At 38.8% G+C, this 15,038-nt stretch overlaps 2 protein-coding genes across 2 annotated transcripts; one reads left to right on the top strand and one right to left on the bottom strand.

The window, feature by feature from the left end:
• Positions 1 to 314: 314 nt before the first annotated feature.
• Positions 315 to 9,009, bottom strand: LOC117499703 (cilia- and flagella-associated protein 100-like). Its single transcript, XM_034152286.1, has 13 exons — positions 8,933 to 9,009; positions 8,219 to 8,260; positions 8,059 to 8,111; positions 7,129 to 7,292; positions 6,961 to 7,041; positions 5,891 to 6,021; positions 5,707 to 5,776; positions 4,953 to 4,995; positions 4,736 to 4,884; positions 4,257 to 4,377; positions 3,346 to 3,548; positions 1,077 to 1,146; positions 315 to 534 (listed from the first exon to the last, which is right to left on the bottom strand). Exons 2-13 carry the CDS (start codon positions 8,256 to 8,258, stop codon positions 412 to 414), a joined length of 1,248 nt encoding a protein of 415 aa, XP_034008177.1. The 5' UTR covers positions 8,259 to 8,260; positions 8,933 to 9,009; the 3' UTR covers positions 315 to 411.
• A 1,766-nt stretch (positions 9,010 to 10,775) lies between these two features.
• Positions 10,776 to 13,738, top strand: LOC117499920. The gene is made up of 6 exons (XM_034152613.1): positions 10,776 to 11,151; positions 11,342 to 11,471; positions 11,852 to 11,926; positions 12,226 to 12,615; positions 12,836 to 12,934; positions 13,171 to 13,738. The coding sequence occupies exons 1-6, from the start codon at positions 11,053 to 11,055 to the stop codon at positions 13,383 to 13,385; spliced, it is 1,008 nt and encodes a 335-aa protein (XP_034008504.1). The 5' UTR covers positions 10,776 to 11,052; the 3' UTR covers positions 13,386 to 13,738.
• The last annotated feature ends 1,300 nt before the right edge of the window (positions 13,739 to 15,038 follow it).

The following is a 15,038-nucleotide window of genomic DNA, read 5'->3' as shown; positions in this document are numbered from 1 at the left end:
CGTCATGTCTTGTTTTGTATCATACACAATGATATTCTTCCTCTCTTCATCAGTTTCCAACTTGTTTATCAAATTCAGCTGATGATTTGTTTTGCTTAAGTTATTGGGAAGTTTGATATAAGAACATTTACAATTAGACAGGTAGTTTATGCCTAAAACTATGTCGTTTTGTTGTCCTGAGTCTTTTCCAGTCATTTCCAGTTTTTATCAGGAACATTTTTTATAGGTTTGAATGTTTTATGTCGACTCATTTACTTCTGGTGAAGTCTGAAGACTGGCATACATTTATTGCTAAAACTGAAAGTGTCACTTTTTAGTGCAAATAAAAAAGTAGTTTGTGGCAATATTTCAGTACCATTCCTTTTGGACACACATATTTCTACATGTTTGGCTTTTCGTGGCATTTATTTTTTAACCGTCGTTCTCGGTGAAGAGGAAGGCATGGAGTTCTTTCTCAGCAGGTATGTTGTCCTCCTCACTTACTGGGATCTTCTTCTGAACAGGGAAGCACCTGGGCCTGAGCTGTCTTCCAGTCTGGAGAAAAAAGGATAAAGTTCAAACTGTTCAAAATGTATTTTTTAAAGTAACATTAACTTTTTGTTGCTGTAATGTACTCAAGCAGATTTTTCCCAAACTTGTACCTGATGCCAAGACTTATGCATGTATTATATTATTTTTATTGTTTTATTAATTTTATAGGTTTTTATATTTTATCGTATTTATTGGTTTTGTCTTCCTTTATTTTACCGAGGGATCATATTGATTAAATGATTATTTATTTTGTATTAATATACCTTTTACCTCGTGTGTCCCTTAAAGTGTTGAACTATTATATCATGTTGCTATGCGGCATATGTGCTAAAAGGCTCTAGCGTCTGGCCTGATGTGAAATTCTCTTTCTCTGCTTTGACTTGTGATGTGTGCCTTGTGTTTAAAGCACTTTGAGCTGCGCCTGGTGTATGAAAAGTCTTATTATTATTATATAGTGGAGGATGATCCTGATTAATTGCATTAAATTAAAATGTGTGGTATAATGTTTCCAATATGGCATTATTCCTGTTGGAGAGAAGACTCACTTGTTTCTTTCTATCCATTAATCTTTGCTTGCACTTCTCCTTCTCCAGTCTCAGCTGCTCCTCACGCAGCCTGGAACATGATGCAGTACAAGAGAACAAGGTTTAACCTAACAGAGCTCATCACACAACCGCACCTCTCTACACGTTGTTAATAAACCATTTACTTTAGTGACTGGCCTGCAACATATGACACTAAAAAAAGCTCATTTGCAAACTTCCCATTTTTTTCTGCACTTTCTGTTATTAGTCTAGTTGCCACATCATAGAGTCCTATTGTGAACCCGTAAATATTGAGTACCACAACGTTTTCTGTTAGAAATGTATAGTACGGGTCCCCAGCACATACAAACTGCCGGATGCTAACTTTAGTACAGACACTAGTTAAAAAATGGGCAGATTTGGAACATTTCTGAGTGGTTTTGGGGGTTATTGAGGAGTCCATTTCTGACATTTTCAGGATCAAAAATGTCAGTTTTAACCAGAAAATGCCAATCTTTGTACTCTCTGTGGGCTGATTTGATTACTTTTGGGTGGGTTTAGAAGATTTAGGGGACTCTGGATCATTTGGATAGGACAGACTGCATATTTAAGATAAATTGTCTGCAGTAGGGATAATAACCAGCCTGTCACAGAGAGTACACATATTGCCACCTTCTGGTTAAAACTGCTATTTTTGAACCTGACAATGTCAGAAATGTCCAGGTTCACATTGCTGGCAACTACACTAATCATATCAACTGCAGTGAATACAAACACACCCTTTGAAAAGGTTTAATGTCATATCATTTCCATTTACAACATATGTGAATACTCTAGTGCAAATAGTAAAACACTCAGAAAAGGAAACAAAGGATTATGTACATGTTGGGTGAAATATATGACATGGGGCCTCATTTATAACGCCTTGCGTAGGATTGACGTAGGAAGGTTGCTTACGTAGTACAAAGCACAAAAATAGGTACATAAATGTTCCGCCATTTTCCTGATTCACAAAACATTGCGTACCGGCGAGGGAAGTGCGTACGGCACTCCCTACGCCTGTTTCCCTTTATAAATCACAATCGACTCGTAACGCTCATATTTGCCTATAAATAGTCAAAGAAACGCCCATTCATTCATTCATTTTGACTGACTGCATGAAGTAGATCGCAGGAAATGACGACAGAACAGCTAAAAATGACATCTCACACCGTGTCAGATTTTGGTTATTGTGGGGAGGTCGAGATAAATCATAATGTTTGGTGGATGCAGTTTGAACCAGAGTAGCAGCATGGAGGTCGGATCGTCACCAAAATAAATAAATAAGTGGTCCGAAAAAAGTTAATGACAAAAGAATTACACATAACCTTCCTCAGGCAGTGTGTTTGTCCCGGGGACAGGAGACACCCCCTTGATGAGAAACTGTAAGAAATGATCGGGGAATCCCTCCGGAGTGGAGTCATGACGACTGGATCTGAATTATTTTGTTGTATTTGGTGGTTTGTGTTCCAGCTGTCGATCAGCAACTATATATCCATAATCCACCAGTTAAAGGAAATACAACTAATGGGTTGAGTTATATTAGCTGTACAATTGACCACATAGGCCTATGGTGTTCTTAGTTTCCATACCTCCTGTGTTTTACGAGCGACTTATCAAGTCAAACGGCATAAAACACGATTAAACGTGATAGTATATAAAACCATGCTCGTATCTACAACCTATAGAAATGCAAAACGGCGTCAGTTTAGACGTAATTCTGTCCTCCTGCTTACTGCATCATTTATGAGAAAACATTTCATAACATTAACACAACATATTCGAGGTGGTTTTAAATAACATATCTGTATTTATTTATTTCTCCAAGTTATGTTTTTGTGTGCACTGAGGAGTCTCAAACAGGCGTTTCTTTAATCATTTTAAGATTGGCTTTAATCAATGTTTGAAAATGAATTCTTCATATTTGATAAATGAGAGGTAACATTTTATTTATGGTATTATTTCCACATATTTCTCTCCATTCTTCCTTCTGCCAACGGTGTCGCAATTTCTCGTCTCTCCCGTTTGCGTGCTTAGTGCGTACGCATGGGTTAGAGTTTGCGTGGAGGACCGCACATTTTTCCGTCAAGTTAGTATTTTATAAAATCGCAAACATTGCGTAGAAACTGGCGTACGCCATTTTTTGAGCGTATATCCCTTTATAAATGAGGCCCCAGACCCCTCATACACTCTCTCATTCAAAGCATACATACTGGGATCCACCTTTAACTCCAGGCTCATAAACACAGACCTGCCCCTCCTAACGCTGTCCTTGATCAGCCTCAGTGTCTTCAGGTTCTCTTTAGGGATGCTCTCCAAGAACTGGAACAGTAAAGATATACGGTGTTCAACACTGGTCAGCTTCTCCAAGGTGCTGAGGTCGGTCGGATGGGAGTCCACGCAGCAGCGATACACTTCAGTTATCTTCACACCCAGAGCATCTGACATCGTATCCTGTAGGTAGGGAACAGACAGAAACACATAGAAAACATCTCAATGAGATGCTGCAGGCCACACCCCTCTGCAAAGTCTTTTTTCATATTTTTACATTTTGATATGGATGGATCAGGACAGAAAGAGAGCGACTGTTTGTTCCTGAAACGTTCTGTGTCTCTTAACACAGAGGGGACACATGTGTGTATAAAAGACATGAACAAGTGGACTTTGAATAATAGGCGACCTTAAAGTCACAGGCTCCTCGAACAATGCAACATAAAACAAAACGAAACAAAAACAATAAAAAGTAGTGCAGGAAGGAACAGAGAAGAAATCAAATAGTGCAAGAGAATGTTGCAAGACTAATGTGCAAGTAATGCAGGAGAAGTTAACTATAAGTCAAATCAAATAAGATGAGCTAAAGACAGAATGTAATATTACATTCTGTACAGTGAAATAAAATACTGTTTATTGTAATAATAGATCAATATTTCAGATGCAAACAGATTGATGGTATACTGTAGAGTGGTAGCAGTCTAATGGCCGGTGGGGTGAAACTGTCCCTGAGTCTGCTGGAATGTGTGCTGTGGTGAGATAGGATACCACTTTAGATGATTTCTTGCTTTTTTGTTTTCCTTTTTAAATTGTAGGTTAAATCAAATGAAAGTGCATCCTTCAGAGTTCTACTCTGCTGTATCTAACGTACAGTACACTGGGCTTCCTTACGTGGTCCTTTGAGTCGTGGAGCTGAACCTTCTTTTTGAGCGTGGCGGCTCTCTCCAGGTCGCTGACGATCCTGTCCTTCATCTCGTCCAGCTGCAGCGTAAGTTTCTCATCATCCTCTTCCCTGCACACACACAGGGGAGAGAGACATCCATCACTTTATTGTCACATGCTGGTCACAGCTTAGTATCTAGCACTTCATGTTTTTCTTTTGAACATTTATTAAAACAAGTTCCTTGACAGCCAGTCTCACACAACCTGGTAAAGTGTTGGGAAAATACTGAATGTCCTCTTCCAATATGAGAGTACACATAATAACAAAGGTATCCCAACTGTAGCTGTGTACATGACATGTCAATGTCATATGTACACCAGTCGTGTTTTCTCTATGATATTATGTTGAAATATGAGCTCAATGATAACGCCACAAAATGCAGATTCCTTTCTAGAGTCAAACTAACCTCAGGATAAATCATGCTTACATTTTCCTAGAAATGGTCTCTATGTCCTGCATGAGCTCCTTCAGTGGCGGCTCATCCACCCCGTATGAATTGCGAGTCAGTGACAAGACCTGATCCGTCAACTCTGTCACCAGGTCCAGTATCTGGTGGGGAGAGAGCTCCAGCTTATCCTGCAGGGGGGGGGGGACACACACAAAACACTCAAGACACAATTAGGTAGAGCAGCAGGAAAACTGACCTCAGATTGGGAGCTGTCGCCATCCACGTTACCATCCGTGACCCTGCAATGCCAAAGACAGGGTTTGTGCTGGAGACAGATGAAGATGCACCGAGCCCTGTGAAGTGCCTTCATAACCTAAAGTATTCATCTGCATCTGACCATTTATTTATTTGATTATATATCACTACAATAAACAATACATTTGATTTTATTTCACTGTACAATATTTCATTTGAATTTCTTTACTCGTCTATCTTATTCTATTTACATGTATATGTCTCGTGCATTTACTTGGTTTTTGTTTTGTGTTCTATATAGGAAATAAGTATTTGATCCCTTGCAGACTTTGTAAGTTTGCCCACTTACAGAGAAATGAACAATCTATCATTTTAATGGTAGGTTTATTTTAACAGTGAGAGTAAGAATATACAAAAGAAATCCAGAAATTGACATTATATAAAAGATGAATGTGTATTTGCATATAACCGTGAAGCGTCTGACCTCTGTGTGTCCAACAAGGGTTTCTCCACCAAGTACTGACACATGTTCTGCAAGGGGATCAAATACTTATTTCCTCCACTGTATATATTATGTTGCATTGTTGGAGGAGCTTGGCACTTAAGATATTTTCCATATCTGCACTGTAGCTTCTCTGTATATAACAATAAAGCCTTTGAAATCTTTGAGAATGAAACACTGAACCACAGCATATGGGTTAGACCAACACTTGCAGCGGTGATTGTGGTGGATGTGAGCGTTGATGTGTCCTTACAGCGTGTCAGTGTGGGGGGGGGGGGGGGGGGACACTCCACCTGCACTGGAGTCCAGACCTCTCTCCGAGCCTGTGATCAGGGATGATTTCAAACCAAAGTCAGGGGATTTAAAAAAAGTATACCTTAAATAATACCTTATTCATATTGTAACTGATGTTGATTCACTTAGTTGTAACACTTTACCCTGCACCCTCGCTGGCTCTCTGAGGTCTGTAGTTCTCAGAGCCTCCTGCCACTCTGAAGGCGGCCGCTTCAACAGGATGTTCAGGTATCTGTTATATTCAGGCCGGATCTCATCAAACATGGGAGGCTCCCTATGAAGAAGAAAGAGTACGTTTGGATCTATGTTCAGTGCAGATGAGTATGTCTGAAACAGCTCGTGTTTATTTATAAAACCTTTTCCAAGCACCTAATGGTTCATATCTGTTTGCATACACACCATGGGCAGAGGTGAAAAGTCACGTTACTGAAGTACTGTACTAAAGAATCATTTTGCGACACTTGTACTTTACTTGAGTATTTCAATTTGTTGCTACTTTGTACTTCTACCCCACTACAATTCAAAGGGAAATATTGTACTTTTACTCCACTACATTTATTGAAAAGCTTTAGCTGCTTTTAACAAAATGCATCTCTAAAAAGGTATCTAGTGGACTTACTCTTTAAGTCACAAGAGTCAAATTATTTAAATAAAAAAAATTACAGATTTCAGTATTCTGACACAGAACGATTTTAGAAGCAATGTATTTCTATTGGTAGTGTGTTTCGTGCCTGCACCAAATAATAACAAATTAGAAGGAAAAAAAGATGACATAAAATACAGATTTCAGTATTCTGAGGCTCTGAGCCATTTCTTTTCCTCACTGACGGCAAAAAAACTCAGACATTATACAATTTAAAATAAAAAGGGATAGGGTTAGGCTTAGGGTAAGATATTGAGTAAGAACATGTTTTTATGAACCACACAGCTTCTGGTATTCCAAGACCCGACCGGACAAAAAGACGTGGTGCAGGCACGAAACATACTACCAATAGAAATACATTGCTTTTAAAATCGTTCTGTGTGACACGAAAAAAATGCGAAAATTGTGTTGGTGAACACGAATCAATAGATTAAATTAATTTTGTGACTATAACACGAAATGCCGTGAGACTGGGTTGGAATACTTCTTCCTCCACTGTTCACATACAGCGTGGGGCAGATGTACACATACTGTATTTATGTTAAATTCACAATGTTAGCATAAGCCTACCTTGTATTAGTCCTTATTTGATCGGTTAACTCCTCATTGGTAGAATACATCTCCTGTTTGGCCTTGCCTTGTCTTTCAGAACTGATAACGGAGACAAGATTACAACATTAGATCAATATATTGTATCCAGTCTTAAGTTACAATGACAGAGAATCCACTGCTGCTCACAATATTCTGGCATTCTCGGATGTCTCCTCAAACTTCTTCTGGTACTGTTCAGAGAGGTAATTCACTTCTATAAAGTCATATTCAACCAGTTTCACTTGTACCCTCTTTTTAAGACAGGCTTCCGTCAACTTCTTAGCCTTTGACCTGCCGGTCTTTAGAGACTCCTGTGGATGGAAGGATGAGGGGCAAAAGAGAGTTGCAGCTCATTAATGAGAGGGAGGGGGTCATCAGGGAAGAATTAACACGTTATGTTAAATTGATCATTTTCATTCAATTGAGATTATGTTGAACACATAGGAACACCAGCACAGTACAGCTTCGCTTCACTCTATGGAAACATTTAGTTAAACCCTGGCAGCAATCAGAGACGTCCTCTGATCTACCCCCCCCCCCCCCCCCCCCTAATCTTCTCACACAGAGCATTGCTGCGAGAAGTAGAACAGCAGGTGTAGCAGGTATAATAATACAATCCCCACCACCAAGTATACAGCGTTTTAACAATAGCAGCAATACTCAAATGGAAAAAACAAAGGAAAACAAATAAAACATGGATGTTGAGTAAAATCAAGTAGTGGCATCATTGAAGGCTTTAATGAAGAGATGAGTTGTAAGAAGTGATTTAAAAGATGTCACTGATTCTGCAGGGAGTTCCAGAGCTGCGGAGCTCGACCACTCTTTGTTTTTAGCCTGGTGTTGGTAACAGCCAGCAGAGCCCTACCAGAGGATCTGAGACTGCGGACAGGCTCATATGGGCACAACAAGTCAGGGAGGTAATCAGGAGCCAACCCGTTAAGAGCTTTAAAAGTAATCAGTGAAATCTTAAAACAAATTGTAAAACAGACAGGTCGCCAGTGAAGAGAGACTAAAACAGGGGAGATGGGGTCTAGCCTTCTGGTATTTGTCAAAAGTCTTGCTGCGTCTGTCATTTACCTCATAGTCTTTTCTCCTGAGTTCATTGTACTCTTCTTCATCGCTCTCTGTCTCTGAGAATGGAGGAAAGATAATTGCAATATGAAGTCAGCAATCATTTCCAGTCATAATTAATGCCACTGCAACATTTAACATGCTCTCTGATCTTATTCTCAACCACCTTGTTCATTTAGGACTGTCTTCTGCCACATTTTATCCATGTCTGAAAGAAGCATTAGATTATTATAATTATAGTTATTTTTTACAGTAGATACTTAGGACGGTAACAATTCAGAGCTATTGAGGCAATTCTAGGCAGACAAGGGAAGGCAGTGTAGGAATACTCTGTTACAAGTCAAAGTCCTGCAATCAAAATGTTACTCATACGAAAGAAGAAAAGTATTAGGGCAGGGATATCTAGATACTTTCCAAGGTTTGACATAATGAATTGCTACTTGAAGTGCTACTTTTAAAGCAAGCAACGGATGTTTTCAAATCTGTAATCAAAAAGGTCCGCAAGCAGTTCCTACCGTTGCTACATAGTTCAAACAATAACAATAGTTGAGTAGAAGTTTAGTAGCAAACAAATTAAAATACTCAAGTAAAGTACAAGTACCTTTAAGTAGGCCTACAATACTTGAATAAATCTACTTTGTTGCTTTACACCACTGATTCCAGAGAAGGTAATAACATTAGAAAAAGGAATATTTTGAGTATCATAAACGATAAGTCGCCTACCGTTAGCCGTAGCTGAAAAACAATTGATCTGACAGAGTATACATAAAGCAAACCGATTTAGTATTTAACTTAATATAACACCAAAAATATCTTAGGTATTTAACTTTATATATTATTATTTTTGTATTTAGATATATTATAATGAAGCACTACTTACGGTAAATTGAACTCTTTCGCGTTAACTTGGTTCGCTAACTGTGGTCACGGCAACTATACTGTATATCTCGGTAACTGCCTTCCACACAGCTTCAAACGTAAACACTAGAATAGAGTGGCGAAGTCCCTCCCCTTCCGGTTGAGCCCCATGGGACCTTATTTCGGAAAAGTTATGCATTGAAGTCAATGGAGAGAGAAAGATTATCTTTCGATCCCGTTTGAATTGTGCCACGAATTACACATATGATGTTTGTCAATTTAAAAGATAATTTTGCAAGTCAAAAAAAATAAAATGTGTCATAAAACTGTGAAGTAACACATTTTTTCAACCTGATCTCACCAGAATGCGTGACTCCACCACGACTGCTTAACACTGCATTGCGTGGTGGAGTCACGAACTTTGTTACATTTACGTGTCTGCACCACGCAAACAACGCCAATGTAAAGTGAATGAGGCTCCTTTGTCGTGGTGCACACACGCATTTCTACAACGTCCAGCAGTGGGCTTTTTAGTCTATAAAACGTTTTTAAAATCTACTTTATAGCTTGTAGTAACTCACAGGAGGCTTCTTTTATTTTATTTGTATTCATAATAATTTTTATTTTTCGTCAGAATGTATTATGGTGCATTATTTACCAAATTTGTGTTCTCAAAAAACAATGCATTGTGTGTAATACAACTGTGATTTTTATTAAATGAGTTAGTTTTTAAGGAAGGCCAGAGCTTCAGCTGTGTCAAATAGATTGTTCCCTTTAGTTTACGTTATTTAAAAGACAATTATATTCCTATTTGATCAATAAAGGGGTATTGTAGGCCAATATTAGTCATTTAAAAAATATATAATGATGGTGAAAACCACTCTCCCCACATCGGAATGATGATGGCTACTGACTGTATTTTAAATGCTTTTTGTTTAATAGCAATAATAATCATTTTTATTATAACAACAATAAACCAGAAGAAGATTCCGTCGTTACCACGGCAACGTTACGTCGCGCTTGACGGCAACGTGACGTAGCCACGTTACGTTACCCACAGTCACCTCACTTTCATTAATTTCATCTGACAACGGACTACAGTAAGTATCTCAAATCAAGGGGAGTTTATTTCTTTAAAACACGAAATAATATTGCTTTTATTTATTCCACTGTAGCACAGTCTCTATAGCGTTTCATTCCTGGATATTAGGTTGAGTTTTGTAGAGTTTTGTAGTGTGTTTAGCTTTTACAATAGGCTACGCGTTGCGCGTTTGGCCTTCCGGTCAAAGTTTTTAGCAGGATAGCATTTATAGTTTATACAGCTACATGTACAGCTGTCCCGGCATAGTTGGATAGTGGAGGTGCCTGCTAGAAAAATATGTTTAAATGCATGTATTTGCACATGTGTTGTAAAGACAGTCTTCAACACAGAGTTGTAATAGTGGCTAAAGGGCATCGGTGATGGAGTGGAACAAAAATGTGGAACTGGAGTTTTTCCAGAGGATTTGACTGGCCAGTGGGGACCACCCAATGTCCCACTCTGAATCAGAAATACTTCATTGATCTCCGGGGGAAATTGGGATTGTTACATTGTAGAATTAAAATATATAGTAGAAGATATAAGAAAAACAAGTATGTCAAAATATGTGCATAATATAACAATATGCACAGTATAAGTGCATAATGTATGCCAGAGTATTGCTCAGATTCATTATTATTGCATATAGAGTAATGCACAGATGAATTATTATTACATAGAGTATTGCACAGATGAATTATTATTGCATAGAGTATTGCACAGATGAATTATTATTGCATAGAGTATTGCACAGATGAATTATTATTGCATAGAGTATTGCACAGATGTTACTGTTATTCTAAATAATCCTAATCATGTTTTTATTTTTCCTGTTTTACAGCTTCATTACAACGCTTACTATCACCAACACACACATATCCACACACACACACATATAAAACCAACGGCACTTTTAAGAGCCACTCTCTCTCTCACTGTCTCTCTTTCTATCACTCTCTCACTTTCTCTTTCAATCACTCTCACTCTCCTGTCTTTCTCTCACTCTCTTCATTTTGTGTATTGTTTGTATATTGTGTCTGTATTGTTTGTATTATTTGTATGCCATGTCCCTCAACCCTGAAGTGAGGGTCTTTGAGGATCCCAATGAGGCCACGATGCACATGGCAGCATTGATTAGCGAGGCTCATCTCCACGAGGCCAGGGTGAGGCTTTTCATGATAAGCAAATACCCAAGTCTGTAATATAATCATTGCTATTGCGTTTTATTGATGTAATATAAAGGGTCAGTTAGACCTTTATATGCAACCGTTAAATAATTGCTAAAATATAAGTGCTGCTGTCTTATGTTGTATTACAACTTTGTTGTTGATCTCAACCTCTGAAAAAATATAGGCTGCCATGGCCACTGAAACCCCTGCCATCCCTCCGGAAAAGAAAAGAAAAAGCAGGAAGAGACCTCTTTCTAATCCAGTGGTCACACGCAGACGTGAGAGACAACGGGAAACACAACGTTCCGCATCAGGTTTGTTCTTTACTATATCATGATTTCTAAGTCTAAGAATAAAGTTAATTCATAACAAAGTTATTTTGGTGTACACAGTATGAAATTATGTAATTTAAAGATACCTCTTGACAAATCTGTTGCAATGTTTAAAACATTTTCAAATTAAATCAAGATATTTTAAGAGCCTGTGACTGATAATCCTTGCTTGTGTTGTATTTTTGAAAATGTGTACCTCGATTTGGATAAAAGTATGGCAAATGTAAATTGTCATTGTGATGCTGTGGTAATATGTTCTTAGTTTCATTACCTGCAGTCCTTACAGAGCATTTTCATATTACAATTAATTGGTGTAATTTTAGATTGATTGAAGGGTTAAGCAAAAATGACTGTCTCTGCAGCTTCACAAGCCAGAAGAGACGATCCTGTGCATGAGGAAGGCCTTCAGCTAGAACATCAAGAGTTTGGTAGTCTTGGTGAGTATATTGGTTATAACAGCAGTTGACTGGCACTACAGTTTTTCCCAATTTTTCCATTTTTATACTCATCTAGTTAATCATAATAAAGTATTGAGTATTGACTGTTTCATGACAAGTGAATGCATATTTGGTATAAGTATCACTTGCTAATATTGCTTTGGATGCATATAATGATTCATAGCATGTTGCTATTATTAGTCCGCATATATTTTTCCAACTCAAAAGTGGTTCAGTATACTACCTTAATATCCATCATACCAATTTTAGGGTGGCTTAACAGCTGTTTTATTTTTTAGAAACACATCTCCAAGAGTTAAGGGACACCCTAACTGCAGTCCAGGTTCCGGAGGCAACAGACGGAACGGTTTCTGCCTGGGCACAAAGGCAGCTTCTCACAGATGTGAGAATGAAAACGGCTAGGCCAATGCTTTTTAATGCAAAACTCTCAGCTGAGAGAATAGCCATTCAGAAGTGCCACAGATGCTGTGCAGAAGAAGCGGCTATTAGGTGCCTGGACTGTGTTCCACTGGACATGGAGTTCCTCTGTGCAACCTGTGACATGGAAGCCCACAAGAGGAATATCTTCCATGACAGAGAGGCTGTGTTCAATGGATTTCTGGAGCCCATTCCCCCTACAACTGCTGTGGTGGTGGATGAAAATGGCCAGCCTCAGTTTTGTGAACAAAGTATGTAAAGATTAACATTACATTACAATGTCCCATTATAGTGTAGTTCCCAAGTGCGAATGGGAAGTGTACATAGCTGATTGAAAAAAGTATGATTGGTTTTGACTAGGGCTGCAAGATATGTAGAAATTATGCCAAATGTTATTGAATATCTTGATAATCTGGAGAATTAAGGAAAAACTGTAAATACACCCTTCCTAACTTATTTTCTATATTGCAGTATGTCAACTGCCTGTTCCTACTCCAAGGTCAATCTGTGAATGCTCTGATGACGTCACAGTTACTCCTTGGAAGCATATTTCTGTGGTCACCATCAACGGTATGTTGTTCTGAAAGCCCTTCTTTTTGTAAAAGTAGTATTGTACGGCAGAGTTTTACCACTTTGTGCAACGCAAAGATTTTTATCACCTGGTCATTTTCAGACAACACCCAAATGCCATGTGAAATAGCTAATATATCATATATGCACATCTATGTATAAAATACAATATGTATGTTAAGGCAAACTCACAGTTTGATTACCGAAATACCTTTACTTTGTCCATTTGTTCACAGGACGATACAATGTCTGCTTGCCTCGGAAATCCTGTCCATCCTGCTCTGCAGAATGGACTCCTGAGGTTAAAGACCTGCTTTTGTATCGGTACTGGCCAGCTAGCACCAGCTGCCAGACGCTTTACTTGTTTTGTATCATACACAATGATATTCTTCCTCTCTTCATCAGTTTCCAACTTGTTTATCAAATTCAGCTGATGATTTGTTTTGCTTAAGTTATTGGGAAGTTTGATATAAGAACATTTACAATTAGACAGGTAGTTTATGCCTAAAACTATGTCGTTTTGTTGTCCTGAGTCTTTTCCAGTCATTTCCAGTTTTTATCAGGAACATTTTTTATAGGTTTGAATGTTTTATGTCGACTCATTTACTTCTGGTGAAGTCTGACGACTGGCATACATTTATTGCTAAAACTGAAAGTTTAACTTTGAATGCTGTATGATTCTTAGTATGCACATCTTGACATTTGTATATTAATACAAGAATATGAGTGTGTTTTTTTTACATTGTACTTTAGTCCTTGTGAGTTTAAATGTATACATATCCGTCAGTAGCTTGTCATCCTAATTTCTCAGTAATACTAATAACACTTAATGGATGCTGGCTAACTGTAAAATAAATTAAATAAAACATGAGAAATATTAAAGTATCCCTTTTTGGTTCATTTTTGTGGATTCAAATGACAGATCTGATGACTGCAGAGATTGATGGACTTTATAGAACTCTAACAAGAGCAGGAATTGGTGATGAAGGTGGAGGATGAGGAGGAGGAATAAAGGTCTCTGATGCTCGGCTCTGGATCAGCTGCTGTAGATCTGGAAGACTGTGAAGTCCACCAGGACCTGGAGGAAACCTGAGAAACTGGAGGTAGAGTTTGACGGAGGTTGAAGAGGGAACATGGTTTTAGCAGTTAGGTCCAACAGGTGGGAGGTTTCCAGAAGAGGTTTTAGGTGGAGCATGCGTCTGCAGCTTCCTGCTGTCTGCAGGTGGAGGCTGGGTATGAAGGCAGAGTTCAGATCTGCAGCTGGAAGAGGGGGGAGAAGTACTCAGATCTTGTACTTGAGTAAAAGTACTAGAGTGTAGGAATACTCTGTTACAAGTAAAAGTCCTGCATTCAAAAGGTTTCTCAAGTAAAAGTACAAAAGTATTGGCATCAAAATATACTTAAAGTATCAAAAGTAAAAGTACTATGCAGATTGCGTCTTCTCAGAATATTATGTAGCCTATTATATGTTTCAATTATAATGATTGATGCAATAAAGTGTTTATCAAAGGTGCAGCTATAGTTTTAATGACTTTATATTCTGTGTATGTGTTACACAATCACAAAATATATACTGTATTCGATGTTTTGTCAGTGGAATGAGACAACTGAAGTAAGTAGATTACATGCAAACGTTAAAAATAAATCAACTGGGGATTGATGCTCCTTGCTGCTCTCCTCCAGGAGGAGGCGCTGCAGGACAAACACACAGAAGTGGTTTGTGACGGTTTCCATGTGAAGTACCAAATAAATGTAGAGATATGAAGCTGCTGTAACATGTAAACACATTGTTGTTGAGTGTGTGTATTGTCCCAGGTGTGTGTTCAGAGTGTATAAAGACTGGGTCCCGCTGTATTGCTCAGGCTTCACTACAGCGTCTATTCACAGGCGCGATCCCACTACTGAGCGGCACGGGGGTTTTGACCTGCTCCGTGTCCGACCTGGGCCGGTGCCCCCCCTCCTTAGACGACCTGGTGGTCCCAGGCTCCCCCAGGAGCACCATATCGATACCGAACTTAGTGCGGACACCCGTTCGGCATAGTCCCTGCAGCTCAGAGCTCCTGAGCTCAAACGCTCCTCCAGCCTCAGCCTCCCGGTAACTGGG

The sequence above is a fragment of the Trematomus bernacchii genome, unplaced genomic scaffold, assembly GCF_902827165.1.
Source record: "Trematomus bernacchii unplaced genomic scaffold, fTreBer1.1, whole genome shotgun sequence".
Lineage (NCBI taxonomy): Eukaryota > Metazoa > Chordata > Actinopteri > Perciformes > Nototheniidae > Trematomus > Trematomus bernacchii.
Note: the sequence above shows the minus strand (reverse complement) of the source record. Positions and strands in the feature narration are given on the sequence as shown.